This window comes from Rhamphochromis sp. 'chilingali', assembly GCF_963969265.1.
Source record: "Rhamphochromis sp. 'chilingali' genome assembly, chromosome: 13".
In the NCBI taxonomy this organism is placed as follows: Eukaryota; Metazoa; Chordata; class Actinopteri; order Cichliformes; family Cichlidae; genus Rhamphochromis; species Rhamphochromis sp. 'chilingali'.
Genome location: NC_137940.1, coordinates 34,199,142 through 34,221,345, shown reverse-complemented (window position 1 = coordinate 34,221,345; position 22,204 = coordinate 34,199,142). Strand labels below are relative to the sequence as shown.

The following is a 22,204-nucleotide window of genomic DNA, read 5'->3' as shown; positions in this document are numbered from 1 at the left end:
TATTAAAGGAACTGCACTGAAGTGATTGTAATCATATCTATCTAATAGATCCCGATTTTTAAATGTAAATGTGGAATCTTCTTTGCACACTAAGGTTACATATGGACCAATTCTAATTACATTTCCTTGCTTTCCTTATTAGAATGCATTGCATACACTTTCACTGTAATGCAGTTTAATCTTCACTTTATTTATCCTTGAAGCCTGATGAACAGCAACAATTAGTTAAACTGCTGGAATGTCATAAAGACATAAAAGCTGGGATGACCACTAGTTTACTGCTTCTAAATTTAGATAAAACTGATGATTACACTATAGGCCATACAATTAGAAACATCCCGTCTCAGAGTGTTGCTGAAAAAATGGACATTTATCACTTCTAGGCTGGACAATTGTAATTTGTTATTATCAAGTCTAAAACCTCCCTAAAGAGCCTTCAGTTGATCAAGAATGCTGTAGCAACAGTGCTAATAGGCACTAGAAACAGAAACCATATTTATCCTATATGAGCTTCTCTTCACTGGCTCTGTTAAATCCAGAATCCAATTTGAAATCCTTCTCCTTACATACAAGGTCTTGACTCATCAGGCCCCATCTTATCTTAAAGACCTCATAGCACCATATTGTCCCTCTATTGCAGCACAACTAAGGGAGGATTCAGGGTCACCTGGTCCAGCCCTAACTATGTGCTTTAGCAAAAAGGAAAGTTTTAAGCCTAATCTTAAAAGTAGAGATAGTGTCTGTCTCCCGAATCCAAACTGGAAGCTAGTTCCACAGAAGAGGAGCCTGAAAACTGAAGGCTCTGCCTCCCATTCTACTTTTAAATACTCTAGGAACAACAAGTAGGCCTGCAGTGCGAGAGTGAAGTGCTCTAATAGGGTGATATGGTACTACAAGGTCATTAAGATAAGATGGGGCCTGATTATTTAATACCTTGTTTGTGAGGAGCAGGATTTGGAATTAAATTCTGGATTTAACAGGAAGCCAATGAAGGGAAGCCAATACTGGAGAAACATGCTCTCTCTTTCTACTTCCTGTCAGTACTCTTGCTACAGCATTTTGGATTAACTGAAGGCTTTTAACCATTAGTTATTTTTAAACTATGCACTGAATCATTAGTTTATTTTTAAAATATGACTCTCTTCCACTCTCTTCCACAACTGGTCACAGCATGTGGCTGCCCCTCCCTGGGCCTGGTTCTGCCAGAGCCTGGTTCTGCCTGGAGTTTCTTTCTGTTTCACCTTGTGGTGACTGTTGTGATTTGGCACTATTTAAATTTAAAAAAAAAATTAAAATATCATTATGAACACATGAGTTAATAGTTGGCAAGCAAATTTTATAATATAATGATAAGCTACATTTAAGGGTATTAGTAATTTTCTTAATCATTAGAAAGCCAGCTGGTTGAATTGATATATCTGTGTAGGTATAGAGATGTCTAAGAGAGAGAGCAGTGGATTTTTTTAATCATGGGATGCCTGAGGAATGGAGAAGTGTACAAATTTTCAATAACAATGTGTAAGGACTATCAGGAGGGGCAAAAACACATGTGACAGTGATACACAACATGTATGAGCACACCAAAACAGTGGTATATAATAGATAGGTCTTAAGAAACTATACAAACAATGAGTGCAAAACTGCATATGTTTATATGACCTGAATGATATAACAGTGGGTCATTTCACAGTGTTCATCAGAGTGACAGCCTGGGGAATAAACTGTTTCTGTGGTAGCTGGTTTTGGTAAACAACACTGTAGCGCCTGCCTGAAGGCAGCAGTTGAAAGAGTTTGTCTGGGAGTGTCCTGCTTCGTGGCTGAGTGGAACCAGACACACAGGACAGACTGATGATGGCTGTGTAGACAAAATAATTGTAGTTGTATTGTAATTGGCGACTATTCCCATTTTATAATGCACTAGGTTTTTCTTGAATATACTATCTTTTGTATGTAAAATTAAATTGTTAAAAAAAAGGATGTTGAATTAAAAGATGTTGTCTCATACAAGTTATTTAAATCAAATTGAATTACAAAACTGCAGATAATTCAGTCAGTCCCATATTAACTTATCCCTGTTTAGAATGTGCCAATTGGGAAGAACAGTCACCTCAAGGTGCTTTATACTTAAGGTTCCTTAAGATCCTACATTTTTTGAGAAAACCCCAACAATCCAATAACATACTATGAGCAAGCATATTTCAACAATCACAAGGACGAATTCCCTTTCAGCAGGAAAGCAGAACCAGCAGAACCAACAGAGCCAGTGGAACCAGCAGAGCCAGCTCAGGGAGGTGCAGCCATCTGCTGCAACCGATTGGCAAGAAAAACCATGAGTAACAATAAATGTTCATGTTTTTATAGATGCTTGCTTGGTAGAAACATTAAAATTTTATGTGTTTAAAAAGCAAATGCTTCCATATTGTTTTCTAACTATAAAGAATGTTTATGTTCAATAAAGTTGCAGTTACAGTGCCCTTTTTAATAGGGGACTTGAACAGCATTAAGAGCTTAAAAAAGGAGGAATGTTTTAAGTTTGTTAAAATGTTTCACCTCTCATCCTAATGTTTCTTCAGTTCAGCTATGAACTGAATAGCGAAGCTTTCATAAAACCAATGCAGTACAGGGTGGGCCATTTATATGGATACACTGTAATAAAATGGGAATGGTTGGTGATATTAAAGTCCTGTTTGTGGCACATTAGTATATGTGAGGGGGCAAACTCCTCAAGATGGGTGGTGGCCATTTAGAAGTCGGCCATCTTGGATACAACTTTTGTTTTTTCAATAGGAAGAGGGCCATGTGACACATCAAACCTATTGGTAATGTCACAAGAAAAACAATGGTGTGCTTGGTTTCAACGTAACTTTATTCTTTCATGAGTTATTTACAAGTTTCTGACCACTTATAAAATGTGTTCAATGTGCTGCCCATTGTGTTGCATTGTCAATGCAACCCTCTTCTCCCACTCTTCACACACTGATAGCAACACCGCAGGAGAAATGCCAGCACAGGCATCCAGTATCCGTAGTTTCAGGTGCTGCACATCTCGTATCTTCACACCATAGACAATTGCCTTCAGATGACCCCAAAGATAAAAGTCTAAGGGGGTCAGATCGGGAGACCAATCCACTTTCCAGGAAACTGTTCATCTAGGAAAGCTCGGACCTGGCACCCATAATGTGGTGGTGCACCATCTTGCTGGAAAAACTCAGGGAACGTGCCAGCTTCAGTGCATAAAGCGGGAAACACATCATCATGTAGCAATTTCAGATATCCAGTGGCCTTGAGGTTTCCATTGATGAAGAATGGACCCACTATCGTTGTACCCCATATACCACACCAAACCGCTCACTTTTGTTGTTCCAACAGTCTTGGAGGGATCCATCCAATGTGGGTTAGTGTCAGACCAATAGCGGTGGTTTTGTTTGTTAACTTCACCATTCACATAAAAGTTTGCCTGATCACTGAACGAAATCTTCTGCGTGAACTGAGGGCCCTGTTCCAATTTGTTTTGTCCATTCTGCAAATTCTGTGCGCCGATCTGGGTCATCCTCGTTGAGATGCTGCAGTAGCTGGAGTTTGTAAGGGTGCCATTTGTGAGTAGCTAATATCTGCCGAAGGGATGTTCGACTAATGCCACTCTCCAGTGACATGCGGCGAGTGCTACACTGTGGGCTCTTGCTGAATGAAGCTAGGACAGCCACTGATGTTTCTTCATTAGTGACAGTTTTCTTGCGTCCACATTTTGGCAAATCCAACACTGAACCAGTTTCACGAAACTTAGCACGCAGTTTGCTAACTGTAGCATGGGAGATGGGTGGTCTTGTAGGGTGTCTTGCATTGAAATGACCCGGTTACTGCGTTCACCAGATATCAACACAATTTCGATCCGCTCCTCACGTGTTAACCTCTTCGACATGTCAATGGCTGTGAACAAAGATAAATTTGTAAATAACTCATGAAAGAATAAAGTTACATTGAAACTAAACACCATTGTTTTTCTTGTGACATTACCAATAAGTTTGATGTGTCACATGGCCCTCTTCCTACTGAAAAAACAAAAGTTGTATCCAAAATGGCCAACTTCTAAATGGCCACCACCCATCTTGAGGAGTTTGCCCCCTCACATATACTAATGTGCCACAAACAGGACTTTAATATCACCAACCATTCCCATTTTATTACGGTGTATATGTATGTATCCATATAAATGGCCCACCCTGTAGAATGCATTTGCCCGTTCCGGGTTTAGCTTGCAGTTATTTATACTTTACATTTAAAATGAACCTTTGCTTTCTCGGTATTGTTTCAAACGCATTTTCTCTTGCTGTTGGTTCTCTTATAGCTTACATTATGGATTATAGTATGTCATTTTCCAACTTTTACGAATGCTTGATTGAAAACAAGGACTGCTATGAGTTATCAATAAGCAACGTCAGTCTTAATTCCACGGTGTCATTGACTTCCGATTTTCTCCTGTTAAATTAAAAGCATAAAAAGCGCATTAACGTATGGAATTGTACTTTTAATTTGTTTTTATTCAAAATAAAGTAACCTAAAACATACCACTGGCATATATACACCAGTTATTAATTCTTTAAATCTTTAGAGGTAACAGCTTAATTATTATATACATTTATTTTGAGGGTAAAATATTTTAACATCCGGTATACGTCTTGTGACTTCCGCATAGCTTGACAGAGGTGGACGTCAGCGCCGTGCTGGTTGTTCCAGACCGTTCAGCTCAGTTGCTGTTTCTGCAAGCCAGGGACCTAGCATATAGCTCGTCGTTGCTAGCAGCCGTTACGTTTCTTTCGAAGAAGAAACCCCAAGTAGCAAACAAAATCTTCGAAGAACCGTGTCCGCAATAAAATGAGGATGCGGATACATTTTAGTTTTGCGCTTGTTTGTTTGTTAGCCCTATATATCCGTTCATTCTCGGCGTTCTATCTTCCGGGTTTAGCCCCAGTGAGTTTTTGTGATGAAGAATCCAAAGCTGGTGAAGACTGCCAGGTATGGTTGATTCCTACGACTCAAATTGTTATGTAACGTAGTAAATGTGATGATGAATTGGTATTTAGCGTTTTCTATATCAGTCTCCTAATCTTACCTACTCATGCTAGTTGGACAGCCCTCTCCTAGGCCTCGGCTATTGCCTGGAACAGGAGCGTAGGCAAATATTCTGGCGCATTGTTAATTGTTTTTTTTTATTTGCGCTGACTGCTAGTGCCAACTAAATAAAATTCTTTCTGACTGGAATTACTGTTTTTACCAGTCTAGCATGAGACTTAGCACAATCGGGCTGGTTCAATTACTGAATGATAACCTGACGATGTCCAGTTGCGATGAAATAAAAGCCGTTATACACCTGAATTACAGGAAGTACCTGAACGTTTGACCCTCTTAGTCAGAGGGGGCTGGTGGCTCTGTTATGCATTTACAGGCATTTTACAAGCGCAATTTCGGGCAACTAGTGTGTTAAGGAAGGGTGAGTGTAAATCAATACATACATGTACATACATGTGGTTTGAACGCCTTCAACTTGTAGTTTTGTTAGAATAACAGTGCCAATATCCATAGGGATTACAAGGCTTCGGGTATTACTGAATGGAAAAACTTTATAGAAGATTGACGTCCTCCAGTAGAGTCCAGATTCTTTTACAATCAATAATAAGTGGCTTTTAACCTGTTCTGACACCCAGTATTGGTCCAACACATTACATTAAGACAGTTTTTTTTCTCCCACAAATGCTTTGTCATGTACCACAAATTGGTACATATTTATTAAAAACCATGCATGTATTAACTGCCTAACTATTCAGCACTCATAACAAGGACTTTGGTTGTTTTTTGCTCACAAATTGGCTTGTAAGGCAGCTTTGTTAAATTTAAATAAAGAAAAGGAATTAAAGAAGGGTGGCTATGGATTCCCCAGCTCCTCTACTCTGCATATCAGAGTATCCTTGGTCTAGAAACTGGACTCTGAGTTCTCCTCGATGCATCAGTTGGTGTGTGTGGCATAGGCATAGATTAAGTGCGTATGGTGCATGTGTATGATTGGATAAATGAGACTTGTTATAGAAAGCGCTTTGAGTGCTCAAATTCAGTAGAAAGGTGCTATAGAATTACCAATCCACAAGTGTTTATTTCTTTTTTTTAACAGACAGATATTCAGCTGTTTGTCAATCGCCTAGACTCAGTGGAATCAGTTCTGCCTTATGAGTATGACGTGTAAGTAGCATTTAATGTTTTTTTTTCTCATAATTGCATTTGACTGGCCTTTTTTGTCTCATTGTGATCCTTTCTATGTGTGTGACAATCTGAAACTTCGTTAAAGGTTTGACTTTTGCAAAGATGTCAAAGAATTAAGGCCTTCTGAGAACCTTGGACAGGTACTGTTTGGTGAACGAATTGAGTCTTCACCATACAAGGTGGGTGTTATCAGGAACAGTGTGAATTAACTCTTGTTTGTTTACTATATCCTGTTGATGTAACATGACCCTGATCTTCTTTTTTTTTTCCCCAGTTTAAATTTAATAAAGGTTTTAAATGCAAGCTGGTGTGCTCCACAAAAACCTACAAGCAAGGAAATAAGGATGATATAGCTAAACTGGACTTTATTAAAATGGGAATGCAGCTGAACTATCAGCACCACTGGTTAGTAGTAGTACCACACTGTAGTACCACGCTTTCTTTTTTGTGTATGCTTTGTGTTTTGCAGTACTTGCTTGTACAATGGATGAAAATGTTAATAAACTGTATGCATCAAGGTTGAAGTTAACCCCATTTTTTTCTTCTTTTTTCTTTCTTTCTTCTTTTTTCTTTTACAGGATCATTGACAACATGCCAGTTACTTGGTGCTATGATGTGGAAGATGGTCAGAAGTACTGCAATCCAGGTTTCCCCATTGGCTGCCTTGTTGCAGGAGATGGCAGGGCTAAGGATGCATGTGTGATCAATGTGAGTTTCTGGCTTTAAATAATTGTGATGTGGATACAGAACATATCACTGGACAAAAACAAGAAGGAATGTAAATTATGGTTATTATCAGTAAAGGAATGTAAGCAAAGGTGTGACAGAACATTTATAATGTAACACACACAACACCCAGTCTATCTTACCTTCTGTCAATCAGCCACTTCATTGATTTGAGCTTCACTCAGACTTACTGGCAACACGAATGGGCGGTAAGGTGCTCATTTTGACAGCAAGTGTTGATTTAGTTTTAGTCACAGACTTTTGACTAAAAATTTATTTTGTTTTTGTCATTCTTTTAGTTTGAGTCTAGTTTTAGTTGGTTAAATATCATAAGATTATAATAGACTAAATCTAAAATTTATTCATTTGGCTAAATAATAAAGTTTAAAAGTTTGTGTTTTTACTGGTGAGTTGCACCACATGGTTTACAAAATGTCTTGTTTTCCTTGACATTGAATGCAACATGTGTCCATATATCTACTCTTCTCCCAAGTGTTGCCATTTTGTTGCATTTTCATGAGAAACATTGAGCAGTTGTAGCAGTTGAGTAGTTGTACTACTACTATTTTGTTTTTGTGTCAATACATTTCAACATAGTTTTTGTCCTTGTGCATTAGTTTTTATTTAGTTATTGTGTTGTTTTAATCAGGAAACAAAAAAAAAGCCGCTGACAAAAGACAAAAGGGACTCAGATGCTGTTCTGGTTGACTGAATATTTAAGTAAGAAAAGACTTGTTTCACTCAGCACTTATCAGAGAAGTTGTCTTGACCTTTATTCACCTTCCACAAAAGAAGACTAACCAGCTCTGTTTGATTAGCAGGACTTGTAACAGAGAGAAAGAATGACATCCTATGAGTATTAGGTTAGGTATTGTTATTTGGCACCAGTTTACATGTCAAAGTATCCTTAGGCAAGATACTGAACCCTAAGTTGCTTGCGTCCATTGGAGTGTGTATGTGTGTAAATTAGTGCTGTCAGGGTTAATCTTGTTAAAATGACATTAATGCGGCAAATCTCCGTTAGCAAGTTACCGCGGATCACTCCAGGGTTCGTATGGGTGCTTGAAATACTTGAATTCTAATGTTGTCTTTTCAAGGTTTGAAAAGTGCTTGAATTTCAGATGTGGTGCTTAAAAGTACTTGAAAGTGTAACTGTACTTTTAAGCACCACAAACAACTATCTGATTGAATAGTTTTCTTATCAGATAGAGAAATGAAATGAGTCGCAAAATGTAAAAGCAAAATTTCCCCGCCTGGGCTGCCTTGCGCCTCTGTCTGTTTCAACGTGTAACCCCGCCCCTCCCTCGGCCAGTCGGGGATGAGTGCGCTAACATACTGTAGGTTGCTGTTTTAATGTGTTTGATGGAAAACGACAAGAGCGGAGTTTGCGCTCTCCAGTCGCATGATAGGTGAGTCCTATCAAACTCGCTGGAGAAATGATTTAAATATACTGAGTGTGATGCAGTATGGCAGCACTATTATATAAAATGCTGTGAACTTAGCTAACATTACTTAGCAGTGATATTAGTTAATTTACTCGAATGAAAGCTTTAAACATTAGCCTGATACATAACTAGCCAACTTAAGGCTTTCTGATTAACCCTCTGGGGTTGACGGACCCAGAGTCTCCATTTCAACTTGGGTCAAACATGCGGACTTCAAACTATATACCAGTTTTTAAATTGTGTTGATAGGCCACGTAAAACCGATGTTTTTTGTTTTTAATAAAACAGTGGCGTTTACTCTGGGAAGAAACGGTAAAAACTGTGTTTTCTAAGGAGAGCGCAAGCAAACACGCTTTGCTTGTGAGTGAGAAAAGAAAAAACACTCCTATTGGTGGAAAAATGTACCATGTCGACCAATCAAAAAAATTATATGGCAACATGTGGCATCTGGTTGTTTGGGAAGAGGGGGAAGTTTTAGGAGTGAGCGAAAGAGAGAGAGCGAGAGAGTTTTGATACATGAGAAATTTGTGACGTTTACAGTGTTTGGAGTCTCAAGTTAGTGTGTTGTCTTGTGTAGTTAGTGTGTAGTGTAGTCATTGTTTTGTGTGTCAGTTCTACTAGTGAATTTCACAGTTGCTGCAAAAAAGCCACCAAAGGCAGATTGCAGTGTAAACGCTGAGTGACACACCTGCTGTCAGACCTGCAGGTTTATCCCTGTGCTGTTCTCATCTGTGTTATAGTGACACAAACTTTTTTTGGAGCTGCATAAATAATTTTTGTGCCTTCTTATTTGATGCAGAACAACTGATTGTTCTGTAAATAGTTTTAAATGGTTATATAAAAAACGTCTGAGCCTTGGCTGCATTTTTAGGTAAATAGTACCATATAACTTTGTTGTTTGCAAAACTTGTGCGTATTTTTAAAAATGTACAATTTCTATTTGCATTTCAAGTTATGAAAATCATTCGTTAAACATGTGTGTGGTTTTTACAGTCAAAAATATCACTTTCTACTTGTATTTTAAATTTTGTCTGAATTTATATAAATTGTGCTGATGCAGTTTGTCAAAATGAGAAAATAACAGATTGGCAAGATAAACAGTTTTTAAAGGTGAAATATAGAGGCCAAATCAAAAGTAGTCAAAAACGGCCAATTATACCCTGGACACCAGCTTTTTTGAGTATTTGAAATAATGGTAAAATGAGGGACCGATCCATATGGTCACAAAGAATAGCCACTTGTTTCTGTGCTACCAAAGTTCCCCGGCTTTCATTCAAAATGTGTTTATCGTCAGCACCTACACATTAAACTACTTAAACATTATAAATGTCTTCAAGCTCACACTGAGGCCTGTGGGGCACAATCAGCCACTGAGACAGTACACACATTTATATGTGTATTTGCATACGAATATTTCATACTTTAAGGCTGCCTGTTTATTTAAGGGAGATACAAAATACATTGGGATTGTACATAATAATATCACAGATGATAAATTCAATAGATTTTAAGTAGATGCTTGTGCATTCTTAAAGTCTTATGTTGAATTGAACTATGTGATGTGCTGGAAAAGCTTGAAAAGGGACCTTGAAGGTTTATAAAAAGTGCTTGAATTTGACCCTGAAAAAGGTGTATGAACCCTGTCACTCCGTGCGTTCGTCTTTGTAATTGTTAATTTAAGAAAATTACATTTATATTTAATATTAATAAAAAATAATTAATTTGATACATTTGCAGTTATGATCATAATCATATTTATAATCCTATTTATTTCAGTCTGAGTTCAACAAGAAGAACACATTTTACGTCTTCAATCATGTGGACATCAAGATCAAGTACCACAGCGGCAAACAAGAGGGATGGACAGGAGCTCGACTGGTTGCTGCAACTCTGGAGCCAAAGAGGTAAAGCTGCGTTTGTAGTAGATGTGATAGCACCGAATTTTGAGCTAGTCTACATTGACGTTGCAGCTGAATGACAACAAAACCAACCACACTATGTCATGAATGACATTCAGTATTAATCTGACATGATGCTGTTTTGTTTTGTACACAACAGTATCAAACATACAGATGAGAAAAACCTAAATTGTGATGGAGGCAACCCAATGGAGGTCCCTGCAGAGTTTAATGGTGATGTGTCAATTATTTACACCTACGCTGTGACATTTGAGGTAGGCCTCCTAACTTTAATACTGATTACATGTAACTAATATATACAGATTTCTTTGCAACTATGAGTGGGGGGAAAAAAAGAAAACTAAAATTGTGATTTAATTTCCCCCCAACAGGAAGACAATACTATCAAATGGGCATCTAGGTGGGACTACATCCTGGTCTCCATGCCTCACACCAACATCCAGTGGTTTAGGTCTGAAGATGTGTTTTACATTGTTTACCCAAAAATATTTCTCTCAGACTCTCCTGCTCGTGATGCCTGTTTGCTAACGTGGGGTATATCTTGTTGTTTTTCCAGTATCATGAACTCCTTGGTCATTGTGCTGTTCCTGTCTGGAATGGTTGCCATGATCATGCTGAGAACTCTGCACAAGGACATTGCCAGATACAACCAGGTGGACCAGGTAAAGACACTAAAGTCTCTGTCTTATTGGTGCAGCATATATGTGAGCTGCAGTTGTTAGTATTAACCTCAAAGAGACCAGATGTTATTTTATTAGGTAATTTAACTATAATCAGTTCTTGTTTTAAAGTAAAAAGTAAACTATATTAAGTGAGAATGAAACTTTAGCAATATCAATGAAAACTTTGTCTTTCTAAGGCAACAGCCTGCTCTAAGGAGCAGCTTTGTTTCTATCTTGGTGTCTGTGCGCTGTTGTGTATATTCTACTCCACAATTTTATTAGCATTTATAAGGTTACTTAATGGTTGTGGTTCTAGTTCATAATGAAATATTTACATTTTATCTAAAACATTTAAGTGACGAGCATTAGACTCTGAAATCTTATGGCTAGTAGTAACACGGTGCCTACAAATCATCTTCATCAAAGTTATATGGCTAATAATTAATTCTGAAACGTAAGCTACCACTCAGTCTAATAAGATAAATCCAGAATTATAAATATTTTGTTACATTTCACAGGGAGACTTGATAAAGGTTCCATCGACCAAGGAAAAATCTACTCTATATGTAAGCTTGTCGAGATCTGTTTTAAACAAAACATTTAGGGTGCTGGGTGTGTGTCATTGCAGAAACATTCGACCAAAATATAAAATGTGGTGTGGGAACTGTACGTTAAAACTTCTATAAAATGCAGGTTTAAAGAAATAGGCAAATAATTTAGAATTTACTGCGCTTTTTTTCCTTCTACACCTCATTTTAAAGCTTTTGGTAAAAACCTTCTTAATCTTTACCTCTTTCACTTTTTTTTTCAGTATTTAGTAGTTGGTAAATCTTAAGCTTTTTATCATTTAAGTTCATTTAAATGAAGTATCAAATACCTAATTAATTGTATATTTTTGCATATTGACCTTCCCAGGAGGATGCACAGGAGGAATCTGGTTGGAAGCAGGTGCATGGGGATGTTTTCCGTCCCCCTAGGAAAGGGATGTTGCTGTCTGTTTTCCTTGGACAGGGAACGCAGATCTTCATCATGACTTTCATTACTCTCTGTAAGGACTATTTCACATTTCACCCTAAATATCCTTAACAAAGACCCCATCAACATATATTTACCTTTAAGCATCCAGCAATAATAATCATAACAAAGACTCTGTCAAGCCAAAGTTGGATTGTAGAGTCTAAAGTAATGGGGCAGCTGATAGAAGTGAAGTTTTCTGATACTTTTGCATTTCAATTACAATTGTGATTCTACGTATGGATGACTGCACTGATGAATGTTTGTTTACTGTAGTCCTCGCCTGTCTGGGTTTCCTGTCACCGGCCAACAGAGGGGCTCTCATGACTTGTGCAGTGGTACTCTGGGTTCTCCTGGGTACACCTGCTGGTTATGTGTCAGCACGTCTTTACAAAAGTAAGAGTCCAGTGATGACTTTCAATCATTAGAGTCCATATATACAGGATAACAAAACTTTGTGATTCTTACCATGAAATTCTCATTCTTTTTTCTTTTCTTTTCAGCTTTCGGAGGTGAAAAGTGGAAGACAAACGTATTGCTAACTGCACTCTTGTGCCCAGGGTATGTTTACTCTTATTTGTTTATCTGCTACTCATTAGTCTCAGTCGCACTTCAGCTCTGTCCTTGAGTGTTGCGGTTAATCTCCTTTTATTTACCTTGTGAACTGCTATTATTCCTCTCATGTGTATCTTTGTCCACTTCCCCTCCCTAGAATTGTATTTGCAGACTTCTTCTTGATGAATCTGATCCTATGGGGGGAGGGCTCCTCAGCTGCAATCCCCTTTGGTACTCTGGTTGCCATTTTGGCCCTGTGGTTTGGAATCTCTGTACCCCTCACCTTTGTTGGTGCCTACTTTGGATTCAAGAAACCAGTGAGTTAACCTGCTTAATTATTCTTATGCAATCAGTTAAAACTGATTGGTAACTAAATGTGTCAATTTGCTTCTGTGCAGGCAATTGAGCAACCAGTGCGAACAAACCAAATCCCCCGTCAAATACCTGAGCAGTCCTTCTTCACCAAACCCATCCCTGGTATAGTGATGGGTGGCATCCTCCCCTTTGGCTGCATCTTCATTCAGCTTTTCTTCATTCTCAACAGCATTTGGTACAAAAACAGGAATTCTCTCTCCGGATTTTGCTTTTGTGCCACAATTTTCCATATATTCATTAATATGTTGTGTTTGTTTCAGGTCTCATCAGATGTACTACATGTTTGGATTCCTGTTCCTGGTTTTCATCATTCTGCTCATCACCTGCTCTGAGGCAACAATTCTGCTCTGCTACTTCCACCTTTGTGCTGAGGTACCTGAATTTTGTGTGTCCCCCAGGTTCTGACTTTAGTTGACGTGTCATTATTACATTATTACTGAATTCTAACAAGTCATTCTTTGTCCTATGTGTTAAGGACTACCACTGGTGGTGGCGATCCTTCCTGACCAGCGGCTTTACAGCAGTCTATCTGTTTATCTATGCTGTACACTACTTCTTCTCAAAGCTGCAAATCATTGGAATGGCCAGTACTATACTCTACTTTGGATACACGATGATTATGGTCCTGATCTTCTTCCTCTTCACAGGTGTGGTCTTTACTTTTTGAAAATGAGCTCTTTTAGGAGCTACTGTTAGTATCTAGTTACCTTGGCATATAGATGATTTTAAAATAAAGGGCTCGCATAATGCTCCAAATACTATGGCCACTGAAGGGGAAAACAGTTGTTTACAATGTTTAACTGAGACTTGAAAAACGAACACAATATCTTGACTTGGTTCATTAGATTCCTCTATGTCAGTGGGTTAATTACTTTAAGCACTTGCACCCTGTTAAAATGCTTTAGCTTAACTTGCAGAAATACAGCCTTTTGTCATATCCAAATTGTCAGGAAAAACTACTACTGGCTGTAAAAGGCTGATAGGATATTGTTGTCATTTTCCCGGGTGGACAGTGTGGACACATGAATTTGTGAAGAGGATAACTCAGCTAGATGACATGGGATTTTATAATTCTATGGGTGCATCGACAATAAATCTTGGACTAATTTAAGTCTCAGTAACCTCAATACAAAGTCTTATCACACTGCAGCTTGTATTCAGGACTTAATTACAGAGAGAGTTTAGATACTGCTGCACATATGTTAATTGCACTGAACATCCTTTTTCTAAAAAAAAAAAAAAAAAGCTTATCTGATCTTTATTTCTGACGAATGAAAAAGCTCTGAGAGCTAATCGCACGTCTTTGGTGGAAAGAGGTGTGTCATTTATACATGCGAAGTTCAATGTTTGTTCTCTGGGTCAGAGATTACAATTTGCATCAGTCACCTGTAAAAGGAGGATTCAACATCCTGTTCATATAATATTTATTCCAGGCAGCTGTACTACTACTGTGCAACCTTTGTTTACTTGTCATATATTGAGTGTCGGCTTCTTTCCTTTTATTGTTACTGGCTGTAGAGAAGCACAGTGTTAAATCCTGTTAAATAACAGTTATTTGCAATGGCCCAATCAGAATAATTTTATTTTTAGTCTCTCTGAAGTGTAATGAAAATCAGAGACTGGGAGGAGTCCCTCTTGGTCAGATCTAGTTTTGCAGATTTATTTGGGTCAGTTTTTGTCTCTATGGTTTTCCAGTTTGACAAGATGGAGCCCACTTTTCTCAGGGGGTTTCTTTTATTTTTGTTCTTTTGTTATGCAGATCAAGACCACATTCATGCATTGTCATGGATTGTGATACATTTGTCCACACTCACTGACCTTCTTTGTTAATATAGTTTTCTCTACTCTGGGCTTGTCTAGTTCTATTTAGGGTTTACACAATTTATGTACCGAACCCATGATCACACTGCTAAGATAAATAGAACATTTTTAAGACTTCACATAAAGATTGACGTATGTTGATATAGTAGTAAGTCTTTGATGTCATCAAATTTTCTTGCGCTTTAACTGAAATCAAAGTAAGAGTGTGTGTAGAAAGAGGAACATATTAAATACTAGATAACCAGGAAATACACGCCTAGTCTGTTGGCTGCCTAAAGATATCCGGCTCGCCATGTGTCGAATGATGACATAGTTTTCTGGTGTTATACTGTCAGTCGGTCAGATAAAAGTAAGACTGCAGCTTTGCTTGTCACTGCAACACTGTTTGACAATGTTTTAAGGCAGAGCTGTAAGTCCCAAGGGGATAAGATGTCAAGATTATCACCAAGAAGTAATCCAAGGATTCAAGGGGAAAAACAGTTTCCCTCCTTACTTCCAGTTTTGATCCAAATAATGCTAATCCCTACTATATCCCTTTTTAAAAACTTTTTATTTTCTTGTCTGGCTTTCACCTCATCCCAACTTTGATCTCTGCTTAATTCGGGATTGGACTGCGTGGCCCTCATTGAGTAGTCAGATAGGACTTTTATACCCAGTTGATGTGGGATTTTTACCAGTCTGCCTTATCAGCATTTCAGAGCTCATGCAAATATGCTCTTTCGTTGACAAAATTAAGCACTGATGCTGGTTTTGCATTGGAAATTGCAGACCCAATACTGAAAATCTCTTATTTTCTACCTTTTAGTGGATGAAATTTGTTGGGCAGTGACACCAACTGGCTGTCTTGTATGCATTTTTGCATTTGCTAAAATCTTCTAAAAATATTGTTGTCTTTCACTGACTTTGTATTTTATTCATGATGAATGATGCAAGAATTGTAGTTATAGAGGCGGGTAACTATTTATTATTTATTATATTTAAGTTACTATTACAATTGCACCATTGTCTACAGATGGTCTCTGTATAACACTTTGTTCATTCTAACCTGTCTTTTATTCTCAGGTACAATTGGCTTCTTCGCCTGCTTCTGGTTTGTAAATAAGATCTACAGCGTGGTCAAAGTGGACTGACTGAAGAACTCTGTGAAAGGACTAACTCCTAGATGCGACAGCACTGGCCTCCCCAATGCTGGTTTTGTGACAAAGGCCTGAGGTCTGATTCGACCTGAACTGAAAAACCATCACTTATCATAGAAAACCCCCCTGATGAGCAGAGCCCGTCCTCTTTTTGTGCTTTAAACCTCTGTTGCTATTTTCTTTTTAAAAATATATATAATTTCGCATTTACTGTTGACTTGTAATAATTTGAATGGCGCCTTGAAAATCAGCCTGGGTTCCAATGATCTAGCTGTCATAGTGAGCAATGTGTGTGTGGGAATGTTTTTACTTTAATTTTCTAAGGAAGGTAAAATGTTATGTATTTATCTGTTCTATTCCCTTACGGCTAAAATTCTTTTTTTTTTCTTTACCTGTACTTTAATGATTAAAAAAATGTGTGTACATATACTGTATAGAGAGTGAGGGAGAGAATGCAAGTTAAAGATTGTCACCATTATGGAACCTTCTTTGGGAGTTATATTTTTCTTTTCTTTCTTTTCTCTGGTTTGTTTTAAAAGTAAAAATATCAGCCTGTATTGTAGTTTAGAAATTATATAAAACACTCACAGTGCTATGATACATGTTCATCTTCTTGGAGTTTGAGTTTGTATAAATCAGAGGGTACTCTTGGTTACGACGCACATCTGTATCATAGAGCTATGTGCTGCAGTGTGTTGCATATTAGGCTCCCGATTTGTTTCTCAACAGTAGACATGGTCACCTAGTTAATCATAAAGTAGTCCATGACTTTACTGGTCAGGTGCATTATGCACTTTCGAGATGTACCTCTTTAGATTTTAATAGGTGGTTTGCTGAACTGTTAACTACATAAAAACACTGCTGCTTTTTGCTTCAAGCAGTGTGGCACCATCACCCAAGGTGATAACATTTTACAAATAAACGCAGTGAATTCCAAACCAAGGTCACGCTTTTCTCTTTTAGCCTTTAGAACACCTAAAACAATTCCTACCACAAACAGTGTTTCTTACTATTTGTGTATTGATATAAGTCTAGTAATATTTATCGTTCAGCTGATTCGTTTTCTTGGCTGGAGCAAAATCAAAAGGCAAAATAATGTGCTTGGGGGAACGCTGTAAAAGAGATAATTATTGATGCAGTGCAATGTGCTACTCTTAGCCCTGCCCTAGCTCCTCAGTCACAGATAGTGATTGAATATTTTATAAAAAAAAAATCAAATCATAAATTTCTTATTTTAAAACAAAATATTGTGCAAAACATATAACCTCAAATTGTGAAACATGTACTTAAGTAAGGGTTTAAAAATTGAACACTTCTTAAGTCCAACAAGGTTTGTAGATTTAGTCTTAAATTCTGTTATTAACCCACTCAAAAGTCAGCAGATTATAAAGAGATCCAGGAAGGAATGCAAATAGCTCAATGTGCATTTTAAGATCCTTCTCAAACCTAATGCCAGCCTGATACTCAAGCATTTTTTGGTATGTTGCATGTAAAGTCATGCTTTTGTACGCATTACATATAATGTACTTTTATTAAACAACAGACAATGTTTGATGTTAAATAATGAAAATGAAAATATTACAAAAGCACAATAGAAATCACAAAAATATGCACTTTTCAAAGGCTATTAAACATTTTATCTTATATTTTAGTATACTTAAACACACACTGTCCTTTACAGAGCCTCTAACAAACTCGTTACCCAAGTTTGATTGTCAACTTTTAATACTGTAGTTTGAATTTGCTCAGTAACCTGTTAAATAGTTCAAGGTGAAGTACATTACAGATCTCAGAAACTACGACAGTCTAGTGATAAGAATACACCAGGAGCACATTGTGCCAAATCTTTTTTTTTCTTTTCATTTTCTGAGAAGGTACCTAGAAACTTGGCACTAGACACTTAAATAAATGCACATAATATGGTGATGGATCATAGCAAACTTCTAACTTAATGATTTACCTTTCTCTGAGAGGAGTCGTGGCAAGCATCCGTGGCTTTAGGCACACAGTTTCTTTTCCTTTAGAAATACTTTATCATGAGGTATCATCACAAGTCTACAAGTGCTCAATGGAATATAAGAAATCTGTTAAAGATCTTGCAACATGCATGTTTTTATCACACAAAAATACTCGCCCCTTTCCCCACGCCAACATTTGAAAGGCATCAAACACAGAGTCCAAATATTAAGTGGTATGAAATAAAAGGAAAATTTCCACATCAGTTACGCTGTAGATAAAAGAAACAAAGGACTAAGACAAACGTGAATGTGTGGCCATCCCATGAGAGAAAGGGAATCACCAACACTTGTAAGCTCTCACTGACAGGCACAATAAATCACTTTTCTAATTGTTTTTTCAAAAGGCGCTTTGCGACTAAGAGCAGTCACTGTGATAGGGACTTTAACACATATTCTCCCACCCGAGGTTCAAGGTGGGATCTATTCCTTTTTTTTCCTACAAGCAATACCCTGAGTTGGAAAATTACAAGCAAAATTTGCTTGCAGACAAGGTCCGCTATCCTGCACCTCCAGCAGGACACAAAAAGTTTAAAGGAGACAATTGTGTGGATACAGCAGATTTACACGCCATCAGAGACATCTGATAATTAGAGTGGTCCGAACATAAGAGCAACTTCCTATTTTACACGTGCAGATTGAGAATAATTTGAATTTAGACTGATTTAAATGCCCATTTTAAATAACAGTAGTGAGTTCACTCTCGCAAGCATTATTATGTTTGCAAGAATGATGGATTGCACAAACTTTAACAGCTGCACACAGTCTTTATGTGGCACATGTGGTAACGCTTAAAAATGCATTTACATATGAAACACAATAACTCTTTCCTACAATTTGTTCTTTTACACATTAACACAACAACTACTGTGCCTAGGTTTTTCCCAGTAGCAATAACTTAACAGAGATTTTAACAAAGTGGTAAAATATCATATGTTGGTGATAAATGATGATACTTCTGTTTGTAATTCCAGCGACCTGCTGAGAACTATGAACATGCTGCATGACAGCGTCCTAAAGTAAGAGCAACTATGGTCTGTCTGATGCATGGCAGTTTATGTGCTTTGTTTGCTGTTGACTGTAAGTTCCTTCTCAGAGCTGATACTGGTAGAGGTGGTCTCCTTACGACTGTCTCTCGACTTCCTCTCAAAAGTGGGAGAGGACGATGTTGTGCACTCTTCCCATGTCCGCAGGGGGACGATTCGAGCAGCCAAGCTGGGCAGGTGAGGGTGAGCGGTGGAGCGTCCCTCAGTCGTAGTGAAGCAGCTTTCCACAGCAGAGCTCTGGTTGGGACGGCCCTGCTTGCAGAACAACCCACAGAGTAAAGCCAGAAATTCCTTTCTTACACTACGGTGCATGTAGCCATAAATATAAGGATGTAGGCAGCACTGTAAAAAGAAGAGTACAAGGGCAAGGGAGGATAACCATGAGGGTATAGCTGCTCTGGTGAACATAGATATAGTATTCAGAATGGTGTAAGGACCCATGCTGAAGATGTATGAAGCCATGATCACAAAAACCACACGGGCTGCCTTGCAGTGGTAGTGAAAACGCCTGTGTCTAACTCGAACTGGGTATCTTCTGGCTGAGTAAGGTCCCTCCGGTGAACTGGGCTGCTGGGGCTGGCATCGCTGCTGTGGGCTGCTAGGTGCCTGGAAGTCCTGCGGGCAGGGTTGAGAGTAGGACTGTGTCTGTATGGGGTGTACAAGAGCGTTCTGCCTCCGGGCTGCCCTGAAAACCATCCAGTAACATCCGAGCATGATGAGCACAGGAAGCCAGAAAGAAAAGGTAGACACCACAGCAGAGTAGGACAGACTAGAAGACCACACCACTGAGCAGATATTGTGATGTTGGTCAAAGTCTATGGTCCCCCAGCCATAGAGAGGAGGTGTGCTCTGCAGGAAACTGAGCACCCAGGTGCAGATGATCAGGTTGGTGCCCAAGTGAGGGGTCATGCGAGTGGGATAAGAAAGAGGGTGAATAATTGCCAGGTAGCGATCCACAGACACAACTATAATGGTGTTAACCCCTGCAAATGCAAACAAGTGCATGAGCACCACCAGGGCCTGGCACAGCCGAGCATCCAGAGGCCACACACTTGGCATGGTAGCTGCAATAGCAAAGGGCATGACTAATATAGTCTGAAGTAGGTCTGCCAGGAGGAGGTTGAGGACAAAGCGGTTGGCCACATGAAGGAGCTGAGGCTTCCTTTGGAACACCAGCAGAACAATCACATTCCCAAACAAAGACACGCAGACAATCAGAGATATGAGCACCATCTTCACCACACTGTTAACAATGGAGGACCAGACCGGGCCCTGATTGGAGCTGGTGAAACCAAGCTGCCCAGGAACATCAGTGACATTTGTGCCCACATCAGGCTGCTGAGAACTTGACATTGTTCATGTGACGCCCAGCAGAGTGTTAACATAAAGTCAGGTTAGTCCCATCCTAAACAGGAGAGAAAAGCAGCTGTGGGGTGCTTTGATCTTTAGGGAGTGAGAACAATAAGCTGCTGTAGCAGGTAGTCTTAGTCAGTGATTTTCAGGTGCACACTGTCCTGAAATACATTTCATCTAACGTGACATATCATCCATAACATGTGAAAATAGTCCAGAAGACTCATCCACGAGTAGCTGGAAATGGTCAGCACTGATTTGCTTTTCATCATGATCAGTGATTAATCCCTCAACATTTCACCCATCGAACAGGCCATATTCCTCTTGCAGCGCACATCTGCAGAATGAAAAACAGAAGGGAAAAAAAGAGATAAATGCCACCGTTCAAACCCTTTGCATCGACGGCGAATTGTCCGGGTAGTGGCAAATATCGCGTTCTGCTAATCTGGAATTGATGTCTAATAACGTGAAATGATCAGTGATGCGATATTTTTGCTAGAGGATGCTCACTCCCCTGCGATCGGTCTTCATCGCTTTGCTCCCATTTCAGCCTGAGCTCCAGTCAATGGCAGCGAGCTTTCACGGCTCAGCTAACATACGCTGCGTGTCTTCACCCAGCGGGGGTCTCTCATCCAGACGAGCATATCTTTCCGTTGCTGCTCTTTTCGGATTTCATGGCAGATCAAACATTTATTATGTTATCAGCTTTGATTCTTCCTCAACAGTCTTAGGCTACTTACGGTCGAGTCCTGTCTCCGAGGTGTCAGAAAATACAAGGACACCTGCACAGAAATCTCCCCCCCCGCTGGAGCCTGTCACCGACCCCCTCCCATCCGTTTTCCCTCTTTTGTTATGAGGGTGCAAATGCGTTTCAGCATTCCCGTGCAACAGTTTTTAATACATGGTAGAATCGCAAATATTATCCTAGTTAAAAAAAACAAAACAAGTCTTCAGGATGTAAATGCACCCCCTCCGAAATGAAAAAAAAAAAAAATCAAATAAAAAAAACAAAACAAGAATAACTCGTGTATTTGTTGCTTTGTTCTGTTGCAAAAACTGGTTAATGAAAAATATGAATGGTGTAGTTACACGTTATCAAGGTCTCAGTCAGTCCTTCAGATCTCCTAGGTAACAAGTGATTCAATCAGATGGCTGCTTGTGTGAGCTTCACATGATAGGATAGCCTGTCCGAGGAGATAACAGAATAGGACCTCCGCTGCGGGCATTCCTCCAGAGCATTTGGAATTATACTTTTCAAGGGTGTCCATATTTTAACACTCTAGCTATGGCCTGTGGTGAAATACACACTAGGTAGGCTACACACTGTAATTCAGATTCATATTTTGTACCGTCTTTTGGTAATTACAGTGCTGAGTATGGTAAGCACTAGCTTACTTGTTATGCTTTTTGATTATATTACATTCTGCCCCATGACAGCTGTAATAGTCTCCAGCTTCCTGCAACCCTGAATTGGACAAGTGGAAGAAAATGGATGTCTGGCTGGCTGGATACATTGCAGTAAACTGAAGCATTGGCTGGCCCAGTCTGCATGGATAAGCAGACGTGAGACATATTAGTTTTAATTCAGAGCTCCTGTATTTCCTTTGTCTCATTTTAAATGCAGATCACTTGGAGGTTATTGTGGTACTTTCATTCATATAATTCCATCTTCATCTTTAGATAGCTTGACTTATATGCAGATTTCTCCCTGTACCACCTCAGATCAGCTCTCCCACCCATCTTACTTTATGGTTCATACAGTGTGAACTTTAAGACAGTTAAAAACAAAACAAAAACACATGTTTACTGGTTTATCTCATCTGCTGAAGCAGTTCAAAAAAAGAAGAAAAAAAGTCTAGAAATTAGTAAAATAGTTTGGTCTTCT

The 22,204-nt window shown here is 38.8% G+C and overlaps 2 protein-coding genes across 3 annotated transcripts; one reads left to right on the top strand and one right to left on the bottom strand.

Annotated features, from left to right (window-relative positions):
- Positions 1 to 4,690: 4,690 nt before the first annotated feature.
- tm9sf5 (transmembrane 9 superfamily protein member 5) lies at positions 4,691 to 16,843 on the top strand. Of its 2 annotated transcripts, XM_080900334.1 has the most exons (18): positions 4,691 to 5,013; positions 6,164 to 6,231; positions 6,338 to 6,431; positions 6,527 to 6,657; positions 6,831 to 6,960; positions 10,200 to 10,327; positions 10,482 to 10,596; positions 10,714 to 10,793; positions 10,899 to 11,004; positions 11,523 to 11,570; positions 11,920 to 12,052; positions 12,295 to 12,414; positions 12,522 to 12,579; positions 12,731 to 12,890; positions 12,972 to 13,123; positions 13,209 to 13,320; positions 13,424 to 13,595; positions 15,832 to 16,843. In XM_080900334.1, exons 1-18 carry the CDS (start codon positions 4,873 to 4,875, stop codon positions 15,897 to 15,899), a joined length of 2,016 nt encoding a protein of 671 aa, XP_080756460.1. In that variant the 5' UTR covers positions 4,691 to 4,872; the 3' UTR covers positions 15,900 to 16,843. The 2 variants fall into 2 exon arrangements, with proteins under 2 accessions (XP_080756460.1, XP_080756461.1); XM_080900335.1 differs by lacking the exon at positions 11,523 to 11,570 and having other exon boundaries at positions 4,692 to 5,013.
- On the bottom strand, positions 16,501 to 21,065 carry gpr101 (G protein-coupled receptor 101). The gene has a single exon (XM_080900336.1). It carries the CDS (start codon positions 20,317 to 20,319, stop codon positions 18,976 to 18,978), a length of 1,344 nt encoding a protein of 447 aa, XP_080756462.1. The 5' UTR covers positions 20,320 to 21,065; the 3' UTR covers positions 16,501 to 18,975.
- Positions 21,066 to 22,204: the final 1,139 nt, after the last annotated feature.